The sequence below is a fragment of the Microtus oregoni genome, unplaced genomic scaffold, assembly GCF_018167655.1.
Source record: "Microtus oregoni isolate MIOR12 unplaced genomic scaffold, Mior012 000031F_ref0000149, whole genome shotgun sequence".
Taxonomy (NCBI): Eukaryota; Metazoa; Chordata; class Mammalia; order Rodentia; family Cricetidae; genus Microtus; species Microtus oregoni.
The window spans coordinates 27105823-27118641 of NW_024543090.1; the positions used below are offsets into that span (position 1 = coordinate 27105823).

The window sequence follows — 12819 nt, forward strand, 5'->3', positions numbered from 1 at the left end:
TACCCTAGACTGCTGGAGATACCTCAGACTGGCAGATGCCTTAAATAGATGCCTTCAACTGGTGTGGAGTATTCAACCATGTTTAGGAATTTAACAACAACGAGATGAATGTAAAACAGTGAAATTTCACCTCTATGAAAACTGACACATGGAAAATTCCCAAAGAAAAGAAAATCTCATTTTGAGTTAGGACATGTTGTGGGACTGATACACTGATGTAACTGCATGGTGCTACAGTTTAGGATCCAACTGTCAGTGTCATTACAGAGTTGGCCCAGATCCCCACAGGATAACAAAATCCTGCCTTCTAGAGACTAAGGCACACTGCCGTGAGCAGTGAAGGCTGCAGAGCTGGGCACTTCAGGGGCTGGAATAGCACACATTACCGAGGTACTCTGAGTTATGGTTGTCACATGCACACACCTGATACAGGCACAGAAACTTGTCATTTTTATTTGGGTAACAAAGGGTCTCCAAATTGTATTGGAAAAATAAATCCTAATTAATATCACTCCTGTAAAAAACGAGCACACTTTTCACAAATGATTTCTGTAGAAGAGAAGAAAATACACATACTTTGAGAATATCTTTAACTTTTTATTCCCTACCATTGACATTTGTCTTTCATCTTCTTTCAAGGTTTTCTACAATTTCCACCTTATATCTGTATTTAATACTGCTTTATTCTGCTAGACATTAACTGACTGCTTTCCTAAATCTAAGGATTATATAGTTTTAGTATAAATATATATCACATATTTTCGTAAAATTTTGACAAAACCAAATAAGCATGCCTTGTTTTAAGTCCATGCTCTTTCTAACTGTTTATAAAATCTGATTTAATGATCAAAATTCTTGGATGCCACTCTTCAGTCACACAGCCTTCCTCTGCACTGCCACTCACGGTTCACATAATAACGAGCACTAGGAAAACCAAGGACACTGTGTTAATCTTAGTTCCTTCTTTTGACACTATATGATGTGAGATAAAAAAAAAAAAAAGAAAAGCAAAACAAAGGAGCAAGTACATCCCAAACTGAATACATTCAAATGAGCCGAGTTCTGTCACCATGGAAGGCCAAAGTTCACGGTTAACTATACTGCCACTGCACACAATACGTGAAAATTATTTTGGGATTGCTTTCAAAGCCATCTGCATACTTTCTGTATTATTTAAATTTAGGTTTTTTTTTTTGAAGCTGGTATTTGGTGCCAAATAACAGACAAGCTTGTTAATACTCTTTCGAACAAGGTACAAACAAAAAGTTAGTAGCGCATTAAATTAACTTTGCAATTCTCAAAGAGCAAACGCAATGGTTGGTGGCTGACATTAGAAAATAACCTTCTAGCATGGTCACTATGCAGGTAACATTCACTTCGCTGTCTATGTTCTGGCATATTTGTTTAAAGTGACATTCTGAGAGTTACTATGTACTCTTTTTAAAAGAAATACCATTCTTAAAAAAAGAAATTGTAATCCTTTAAAGTATCACTGTCAAAATAAGTGCTATGCAAGGGCTCTGTTAGAAAGTAGTTCTTACTTTATCCTTAAACACTAGTTCTAAAAACCTGAAAACAACTTATTTGCTCTCAGGCTTTTAAATCTTAACTGAAGATAAAATAATCTGAAATTTCTAAGGTACTAAACAAAAGAGCAACCCCAATTGTAATAAAAACACATCAAGAACCAAGCTCCAATTTCTGAGCTGCACTGTTTATTTTGCTGCTTGAGCCCTGGGTGACAGTGCGCCACTGCGAGGACGGTCATCTAGCCTTTACTAGCTGCAAGGACAGAAATAGACGGACACGTTTTTGGAGAATTGACATTTTGCAAAATGCAGCAAACGTTTTCATTTATACATGAGAAAAGGAAGTGTTCAAAAGGGTATGAATTTCAAGTTATTGCAGGTTATTTGTGAGAGAATTTCTGCAGGAACAACATGTTTAAATTTAACCAACAGTAGCGTGTCAGTGTGTTTAAAATCATGACAAAAATGTTCGTTCTGGTCATGTTGCCCATGACAGATTACTATGGTGTTGTATGTTTAGGGCAAGATGTCAACACAGCATAAATCCCATGGTGTTTTGGTTTTCTTCTGGAGATTAAAGCTGTTTTTCTTGGGATAAATGCAGCAGCAAAACACAAACCAGTTGATCAAAAAAGCACTTCTGCCATAACTCCAACCACTTTCAGGACACACCAACCCACAGGAGTTCTGCCTTTCCAGTCCTTAAGGATCACATCTCTGCACTGATGCCTTAAGCACGCCTGCAAAGCTTGCTCTCCGTTAAGCCAGTTTACTGACCACAGCCTGGTTCAGAGAATTTAGTTGGTTGGTCCATTTATCTAGTGCAGTATATCGGGCACCACCCCTCTTCTGATGATCCAGTTCAAGGAGCTGGTTGACTTGATCAATTCGGCCATGAATAGTGCTGGAACCAAATAAGAAAACAAAGTCTCCACTCATCTCTACTAAGCGCATTCCACAGAACACACCACCAACAAACACAACATACAACCTGTTTGCCTACTTGTAATGAGTGAATTTAGTATTATTGTTAGTTATACCACAGTGTCTTAAAAAGACACTAGATGTCAGCTTTACCATTTTTTCACTAGACTAATCTACATCATGAAAGATAATGATACTGGCCATGCTTTCAAAGCATACTACTTTTAATAGCATCCAAACTGTTCTGTAACAGAGAGTGCTTACACCCTATAGGCTGGACATGGTGGGCAACTTTAAATCCAGCACCTGAGAGGCAGAAGCAGGTAGCCTGGTCTACATAATAAATCCAAGGCCAGTCAGAGCTACATGAGACCTACCTCAAAAAAATATCAATATTTATATCTATCTATCTATCTATCTAGAAAGAACTATCCAGAAAATAATTACTATTTCTTTTTCTAAGTTAAAAAGAGGTGTGTTCATGCTCCACTGCATATGTGAAGGTAAGAGTACAACGTTTGGGAGCTGCTTCTTTCCTTGCACCATGGGGTCTTTTGGGCTCTGCCTCAGGTTATCAGGGTTCTGTTGTGAGTGCTTTAACTTGCTGAGTCATGTCACAGATCCAGTCAATAGTTTCTTAGCAGTGTGTAAGTCATATATCAAATGAGAAACCTGTCTGAAAAATGACTTAGAACCTTTCCAGAGATCATGTGTTCAGTATGTTCATTCATTTACAAATGAAAGAGATCACATATAGACCTTGCATTAAAAAAATCATAGCCAGTTTTTTGTTTTTTAAAATGACAAATCAACAACTGAGTTGCTAGCTTTGTCATCGCAGCCCAAAATTTATGGTTACTGTGATGTGTGAAAGAGAGAGTTCCCCTAGGCTCATATATTGAATATTTGTTCCCCAGTTGGTGGAATTGCTTGGGAAGGATTAGGAAGTGTCTTAGACGGGTGGGCTTTAGGTTTCAAAAGACTAGAGCCATTCCCTGCGTCTCTCTGTCTATCTCTTATTTGCCAATAAAATGTGAGCCCTCAGCTATGTCTTTGCTCCATGATCATGGAGTTTATTCTCTTAAACCACAGCCCTAGTAAATGCTTTCCTTTCTACGTATGACAGTTCCTTCCCAACATCTTGCAGTTTAAAAAGGTTGTCAAGGGAGAGGTCAGTGGTTAAAAGCACTTGATGTTTTTCTAGAGGACCCGAGTCCTAACACAGATGCTCAGTGGCTCATACCATCTGAAATTCCAGCTCCAGGGGATCTAACACCCTCTTATAGTTTCCGAAAGTACCTGTACTCATTCATATGCACACATCAGACACACACTAAAAATCAAAACAACAATAAAAACCCAGCAAAGTACTTACTTATCCAGTATGCACTGCACCAGCAGGCTTTCCACATCAGCGACGTCTATGTTTAACTCCTACAACAAAAGATTTCATTATATAATTCATCAGTTAACATTTAAAAAGACTTCCTGATTTTACAAAATCATTTGGCTTTAATCTTCACCACTAAAAGGAAACATTAATAAAGGGAGTTTCATTTTTTCCCCTTCTTTACCAGGATAGTGATTTAAGCCAGGGCTCCATACACACTCAGGTAAATGCCCTCTTACTGAGTTACCATCCCATCTGTGAAGACATCTTTTTTTTTTTTTTGAATGCTCCCGGTCATTGAACCTAGTAGGGTTTTGCATATGCACAATACCAAAGAGATATTTCCAACCCTTTTTTTTTCCACATTTAAGATAGTGTTTCAATAAATTAGCCAGGTTTTGAGTTTATAATCCTCCTACCTTAATCTCCTAAACAACTGGGATTAGATTTACGATTTCAGACTTGAGATTTTTTAAAAAAATAATCATCACAACAGAACATCTTCTAGAATATGAGCATGATAAAAGTTAATTCTGTCACCCTTTTCCCTTTGGTGCTGGAGACTGAAGCACTATGAACCTGTTGGTGGTAGACAAGTGCTCTGTACTGAGCTATGCCCTCAACCCTCTTCTAACTTCTGGAACTCAGGCCACTCTACATCTGCAGTGGTTGGACTGGACCTTTGTTAAGTCTGAGAAAAAGGGAGTCTTAGAAGATGGAGAGATATGTAATTTCTCCCATACGTTAAAAATCTTTTCTGTTAATGCCATTTCCATTAAATAACATTGAAAAATTCACACTAAATTTAAAGTCTTGGGTGGGCATGGTGGCACTTGCAAGGCAGAAACAAGAGGATTAGAAGTTCAAGAACATCCTCAGCTATACAGTGTTATATGAGTTTACACATGCACACACAGAGTAAGAAGTTAGATTAGGCAACATGAAATCCATGTTTCAAAAATAGTTCCAAATTGAACCCTAAAATCATATTCTACTTAAAAAACAAAAGCTACAAGTCCAAGCTAGTCACTTTAAAAAAAAAAAAAGCTAGGTATACTGCAAGTGTAGGCAGAAATCAAACACTAAAATCCACAAATACCTTAGAAATAAAAGGAATATGTATTCTTGTGTAAGGCTTAATTAACTTTATGAGCACTTGTGTTCTGATGTTTCGTAAAAGCTCTGAAAGACAAAGAGAAAAATAACACTATGAATGTCTTTATGAATCATTAAGTACAAGCCATGTTAATTAACTATACAATTTACCTTCCCAAACCACTTTGCTTTGTAAAGACACAAGTTGTTCCTATTTTAAAAATCCTGGTGTGGCAAAAGCAGCCTGGATGCTTCTCTCAGTTTCTGGTTCTCTGATTATATTTATGTTGCAATTCTTCTAAAGTATTTTTGTCTTCTCAACATCCACAGTTCATCATTCACTTAGCACTCACCATACCCTGAGAAGTTCTGACGCATCCCGGCTGAACCACCCACCCTGGGGCTCCCACAATCCAGTGCATTACATCTTACACTTTCATTGACGCCTATACACAATGTGCACTATGGAGCCACAGTTGTCCTGGAACTCACTGAGATGCACCTGCCTCTGTCTTCCTAGTGCTGGATTAAAGGGATGCTCCACTATGCCTGCTCCATACACAATTCCTCACACACAACTGTCTTTTCAAAAGAAATTTATGACTAGAATGGAGTTCACAGATAATGCTTTTATATTTTTCTGTATTTACAAAGTTCAGGACCATCCCAGGCTCATAAAAGAAATAAAAATCTATTGAATGTAAAAAAAATGCAAAGTAGAGAACAAGAGACCATTACTTCTGATGGCTTTTTCAAAAGTTTCTGATGCATCTGACATTTAAGTATTTAGTAGATTGCTCCTAATATTCATTTAAGCACCCTCAATAGTTCTTAAGTTTGTTTCTCAACACAAGGTTTCTCTGTGCAGCTCTGGCTGTCTTGGAACTCATTCTGTAGACCAGGCTGGCCTTAAAGTCAGAGATCTACTTAGCTCTGCCTCTTGAGTGCTGGTTTTAAAAGTGTGCACCACCACTGCCTGGCCCTCAATAGTTCTTAACAGATGAGAGCACTGGAGCTGTCAGAGACTCCGACACAGAAACACAGAGAAAATTTCTGTCTGTGGCAATTCAGTAGAACTTATTAAGTCTCATTTCCCTACTCTAAGAATACTTCCCACCGTTAGCTTCTGCTCTAGAGGAAAATCATTTCAGTATCATCTATGGGTAGCAATGTATTTTCACAGGCTTTCGACAAACCTTAAAAACTAGGTATAGATCTAAGCATCAATAATCAAATTGCAGCAATATTTACTTTAGAATAAAAAGGTAAAGGAAAATGAAAGCTATGTGCAGACCTGGGATTCATATGAAGTTTGTTAGCTAGTGATATACAGTTTCATATATCATGATAGCACTTAGAAATACTTCTGTCCTTTGCTAGGGCAATTTAATTCCATGTAAACCCATTAAGAAGCATGTACTTGACAACATCAAATTCAAGCAGCTGACTACATACCTTCAATGTGTTCTCTTATGAATGGGTCATCCATGATGTTGCTGTGATTTGTTTTCAGAATCTTTTCAAATTCAGTGATGTCATTATTCTGATAGGCACTAATAGAAAAAAAAGGATAAATGTTGTCACATATGAAGTAATATGTCACATCATAATCCAGAATCTGCTCAATGCTTATGTGCAAGAACCCAAGTTTACTAATGTTTCTGTCACAGAAGTCAGAATTAAAAATACACATACATAGCCTCCCAAAAAACATTTCCAACACCACATAAACAAGTTTCCCCCAAAACTTTTAGGCTTATTTGTTTTCTAAAGGAATGAGTAAATGAATCTTTTTGTTTGGGGAAGGGGATGTTATACTGATACATTAGCAATTTAAGATAATCTCAAATCTTTGTTTTGTTCAAAGTTGATAATAAAATGTTTATTATATTAGTTGGTGTTTTCAATTAAGTTGTGCATTTCTGATCCCTAATTGTTCTAATGAAAGAAACTAGGTTTCATGCACATTATCGAACAAAGGAACTTGGCCTTGCCTTTCAAATAAGAGAGCACATCCTTTCTGGAGAAGATATGAAAAATACAGCTTCCTAATTTTTATCTTCTAGAAAGCTACCAGCAACTGCAAACACTTTTCAAAAGGCTTGACTCTCACACCTTCCTAGCCTTAAAACCCCACCAACCTATCTAGCAGAAACACACGTGACAGGAATGCCAAATGAGCACACACAGAGGACACAGAGATGGAACCCCCTGTTGCAGAAGGCCACAGGCTGATTTATGTCTGTAACTCTCCTTAGGGACCTGGCACCTACTCTTCAAACGACTGTGTAAGGCACTATGGGATTGCTTAAGGTGCTGAGAAGGAAGAAGCCAACCTTCTGGAATGGCACCACTGTGTGCTTTCTATGTAAGACATATCATCAACCACTCTGCACGCCCTCTGCTGTGCTTCCATCTGTTGGGTCGCAATGTAACTTCATGTTAGGGGCAGGTGATTCAAGTACTTCAACAGCAAATATTTTCCTCTAGTCTGCTGGCAACTGACTAGGAAGATAAAATTAGGAAGTATTACTTTCTTACCTACCCCAATACACTGTAATGTACAACAGGAGGCATTTTCAAGTATTTGCACGTATATTTTACCTTACATACACCTATATTTTAACCAAGAGATTTTCTCATTACGTAGATTTTATTTTTATTTACTTGTTTGGGTAAAAGTGAATCATTACAGTAACTTTTTGAGTTTCACTACAGATGCTTCATTGGGATAATGAGATATAATAAATACAGCACAACTACTACTCTCTAAAGTTGTAATAAAGCAATTCTTTAATGCATTTTATTGTACTTAGCCAATTAATATAACATTAATTTCTAATAAAAACTTTCATTATTTCCTTAATTTTAATTGATGTTTACCAAGCCAATGCCATAAACAAAATTTTTTAAAAGTATTGTCAGGTGGTGGTGGTGGCGGCATACGCCTTTAATCCCAACACTTAGGAACAGAGACAGGCAGACCTCTGTGTGTACAAGGCTAGCCTGGTCTACAGAGCAAGTTCCAGGACAGCCAGGATTGTCAGAGAAATTCTGCCTTGAAAAACCAAAAAAAAAAAAAAAAAAAAAAAAAAAAAAAAATTCAAAAAAATAAAAAATTATTAATGTTAAACATATTTTAAAAGTATTTCTAATGTTACATTTGTAGTCAAATAAGCTCAAGATAACGTAACAAATGTATAAAATTAAACCACTTGAAATAAGATTGGAGAAGTGCTCTTTCACAATTAAAACAAACATGACTTGGATTGTGGTGGCGCACGCCTCTAATCCCAGCACTCAGGTAGAGGCAGGCTTATCTCTGTGAGTTCAAGGCCAGCCTGGTCTACAGAGCCAATTCCAGGACAGGCTCCAAAGCTACACAGAGAAACCCTGTCTCGAAAAACCAACAAAACAAAATAAACAATAACAAAAAAAAATTCAAACCTGATTCAACAAACATGTAAATAAATGCAAGCAATGGAAGAATATATTAATGTAGAATGTAAGGTATTTATAGCAAAACTTCTCCCAAAGACTTGAGTTTTACTTATGATTAAAATTAAGGTTTCTTTTTCTGTTTTTGAACCAAGGTCTCACTCACTATGTGGCCCCAACTGGCTTGGAACTCACTATGCAGACCAGTCTGGCCTCAAACTCACAGAGATCCTCCCACCTCTGCCCCTCAAGTGTTGAGGGCATGCTTTTAATGCCTCTTATTACTGAAAATCTTTGATTTGATTTATCTTGGACCAATTCACAATTTATTTTAGACTTAAGGTAGGCAGAGCTATTAATATTGAGAAACAAAGTTTTGAGACATTTACAACTAGTTAAAACTGTCATATATGTCACACACACAAACATATGGTTAATAAAAAAAAACATAAATAAATGAAAAAGAAAAAAGAAAACCAAGCTGGGCCTGGCGGTACAGGCTTCCAAGAGGCCAAGGCAGTAGGATTACAAGTTCAAAGCAAACCTTGGCAGCTGGGTTTACTCTCCCATACTGGAAACAAGAAAAAAACAAACACAAAACAACAAACCAAATGAGACTTTATACATAGTTCGTGACTAACAGAAATAGCACAATGGCTTTTAAAGATAAAATGACATGAACTTTTGTGCCTTTTACACAAGCACACGAAACAACAGAAGCCGACTACCAACTATTCTCTGCCCCCTCCCCTCTGTGAGCTGCTTTAAAGAAGTTTGCTTTGGGAAACGTAAATCTTACCTTACTAAATTTGTCATTGCTAGAATTTCTGGATCATTTTTATACGGTTTGGCCTAACAAAGAAAAACAAAACAAAAACAAATTATGTATGTGTATTGAAAGAGTACTGATCAACTAAGAAGAGAACTGAAGAAAGTAGACATACCTCCTGTGAGTCAAATGGATTTATTCCTGATTTCATTAGCATATTCGCTAAGACCAAATATTTTAAACAAGTGGTTCGTCTGGGGCTTCCTGATTCATCATAATTCTTGAAAGCTTCAAAAAAATCAGTGTGTGCCTTTTCAAATTCACCTTCTCTCAAGTGCATTTTACCACCGCATTCTATAAAGAATAAAACAGGAGAAAAAGGTACATTTTCAGCTCAGCAATAATGAGATTAATTTATGGAGATAAAATGAAGGCAACTGCATTGGCTTTTGTATGTTGTACAAGGTAGCCACCGAGCAGTGATGGGTTTAACTATATATCCTGCATGGCAGCCCCGGGCTATACCCAGGCTTTACACATTCATCCCATAAAGCAAGTTCACTGTAGATCTTTACTGCTTCTACCAAATAGGAAGTAATCTTTTGTCATTACAAATCACAACTGTTACACTGATAATGTGACTTTTTAAAATAGTTCCTTTACTGCTGTGACCTTCTTGAAACAAGGGACCCATACGAATCTCTAACAGATTACACTATGACTTTCATACTTTACCATTTATGGTCAGTAAAGCAGAAACAATCTAAGAACCACTCAGTCCCATGCAATGACTCCAGGTATCGTCCCTTCTACTTCTCTCCAACCCAAACTTGCCTCTGATGACACCCATGATCAGTGGGTGAGGGATAGCAGACTTGATGTGAAGTGATTGCTCATACAGGGCTTTGAGCTTTTTGTTGTTCTTCTGCGCTGTGTACATTTGAATCTCCAGAGCATAGATTTCTAACAACTGGGTACCTTTTTTCAGGTCATCTTCTCCATCATCAGTCTAGGAAAAATATTTTAGAGAAAAGAGAATGCAAGGACAACTGAGTAAATTTTATTGGCATTAATCTGGGAACCTTATATCCTCTCGATATAGAAATTCATTACAGATTTACTGCATCATGACTAACTGTATAGTGACCAAAAGAGCCTTCATATGTTTTTACTATGTTGCTACTGGATAGGGAAAAGGGCACCAGAAGTTTTTATGAGTATAAAATATTCATTTAAAGAAAAAGACATTCATTCAATCACTCAAGAAAAACTATATGTGCACCTTAAGTGTATGATTGTGCATTCCTGTATCAGGTGTCATCATTTTCTACCTTGTCTCTTGAGACAGGGTCTCTCACTGAACCTGAAGATCATTGTTTATTCAGTTAGGATGGTGGACAGCAAGTCCCAGCGATCATTCATCTTTTGTCCCCGTTTCCAGCATTGGGGTTACAGGCATTCATGGCCACACTGACCTGTGGATCTAAAATTGTGTCTCCATGCCTACTTAACAAAAGCGTTCTTACTTATTGAACCATCTCCCCAGACCTATATATTAAAATTTGATGTTGGAAGGCCTGTGCCGTCAAGTCATTCATCCTTCACATGGTTAAAGAGAGAAGCAATTCCCACAAGTTATCCCCTGACCTCAATGTGCACTCTGTGGCATGAACATGCTTGTATACTCTGCACCCTCTTAAAAGTAATTAAAAAAAAAATAATGTAGCTTTATATTTTTTACATTTTAGGAGGTATACTAATAGGCTTCCTTAAAACTTCACAACTGCTTTAAACCCATATATTCAATCAAGAGGAACTTCCCAAGTGCATATAGAGAAATAAAAACTTTCTCATCTCAACTTTTCTTCAGTATGTCAAGGAAATCACATGAGGCCCTAAAAGATGCTCTCCAAATGTGGCCCCTGGATAGTATATAGCCTACAGTAATATACCTACAAATATTACTAAACAAAAAATACACACACTAATTTATTGTTCCAGCTTTGAACTTAAAATGCAGTTAGTTATCCACTAATAAATAATAGCCCTATCTGTTTTTACATAGTTTCTTTCACATCAGACACACTAGAATACACACCGCGTGTGCTATATTGGATTGCAGACATATAGATCACTCCAAAATCTGAGAGTAATGCTACAATTGACTTTCATGTCATGTATTAGAATATAAAATACCTTTGTTATTTATACTTATAAAGAGTTCCTCCCCCATATTCTAGAGCAAATAAGTAAATACCAAAGCTTACTATGTACTGCACGATACTACACAAATTTACTACATATTTGAAGGGGCTTATTTGCTCACTGATATCTATACCTCATTCTATAAAGGGTAAGAACTAAAGCAAGCATTTGGACCATTGGTTATCAACCTGTGGGTTTCGACCACTTGGGTCGAATTGAACAACCCTATTACAGGGGTCATGTATTAGATATTCTACATATTAGACATTTATACCACAATTCATAACAGTAGCAAAATTAGTTGTGAAGTAGCAATGAAAAGAATTTTATGGTTGGGGTCACCACAACATGAGGTATATTAAAAGGTCGCAGCATTTGGAAGGCTGAGAACCACTGATTTAGACAAAAGTCTAAATTTTTTTGGTTCTCAGAAAAAAAACTCAGTAAAAGTCACTTTACCCCCAAGCAAAGCCTCCTTATACAGCCCAGGCTGACCTTGAATTCATGATCTTTTAAAAACTTCTTCAAATTTAATTTTTGGGATGGATGCTTGAACACAAACATTCCTAAATTAATTGAATACTATCATTCTATGTTTTTTTATCATAATAAAATATTAGGCAAAGAAAAAAAAAAGTTACCTGACAAGACTGATGTAACTGGCGTAAAATTTTCTGAAGCTTTCCATATTCTTCTCGCTCTAAATATAATTTTCCAAGCTGTTAAAAATTATGAAGAGCAAACGCTTTTAGCGGGAGGTATGTATACTTAGGACACTTTACTCAAGGACCCGCCCACTCTTCAAAGGAGAACAAATGCAAATGTTACCTTTGTGTTTGTCTTAAACCACAGTCTATCATTCTTAGCATCTTTCAAAGCTTCCAGTGTTGTTTCATAAAATTCCTGCAGTAAATCCATCTGACATAAAAAATCAGAATTCTATAATTGTAAACAGCAAATTTGTACCTGTTAATAAAGTTAATTTGAACAAACTAAAAGTGCATCTTTGAACTTAACACACTAAGATATTTGTTTCTTACCATATGTCTTCTATAGTCCAAAATAAGACAGACCATGCTTATAACTGCTAAAATGCTTTTGCTTGTTTTATAAACCCAAGAAATGTATTTTCTCATGTAACTACATGACCATAAGTGCTAATGCTATAATAGTCAGGTTTGTCTTTCCCAATTCAATCACACACTTTATACCAACAGAATGATATGCTATACCTTTACTAATATACATACATTTTATTTGCTCAGACTTTATAATCTTCTAGAGGAAACACCAAGCAGACAGACAGACAGACAGAGAGAGAGAGAGAGAGAGAGAGAGAGAGAAAGAAAATATAAACATACACAGCAGCACTCCTACCAAAATGGTTTTGTTCTTTTGTTTTGAGACAAGGTCTTGCTCTATAGACGCAAGCTTGTGGTGAGTTTACCTTAGCTTCCTCAGTGCTGGGA

At 36.7% G+C, this 12819-nt stretch overlaps 1 protein-coding gene across 2 annotated transcripts in view; it reads right to left on the reverse strand.

The window, feature by feature from the left end:
- Positions 1–427: 427 nt before the first annotated feature.
- Cops2 (COP9 signalosome subunit 2) overlaps positions 428–12819 on the reverse strand; it is a 29117-nt gene continuing 16725 nt past the window's right edge. The window contains exons 5-13 of one of the 2 annotated variants that reach the window (XM_041679062.1): positions 12179–12268; positions 11992–12069; positions 9980–10154; positions 9321–9499; positions 9176–9228; positions 6394–6491; positions 4943–5025; positions 3829–3887; positions 428–2433 (exon numbers count right to left, since the gene is read on the reverse strand). In XM_041679062.1, coding sequence (XP_041534996.1) covers positions 2289–2433; positions 3829–3887; positions 4943–5025; positions 6394–6491; positions 9176–9228; positions 9321–9499; positions 9980–10154; positions 11992–12069; positions 12179–12268 — 960 coding nt within the window. In that variant the 3' untranslated portion in view covers positions 428–2288. Of the gene's footprint in view, positions 2434–3828; positions 3888–4942; positions 5026–6393; positions 6492–9175; positions 9229–9320; positions 9500–9979; positions 10155–11991; positions 12070–12178; positions 12290–12819 lie in introns of both variants that reach the window. The other variant, XM_041679061.1, reaches the window with a different exon arrangement.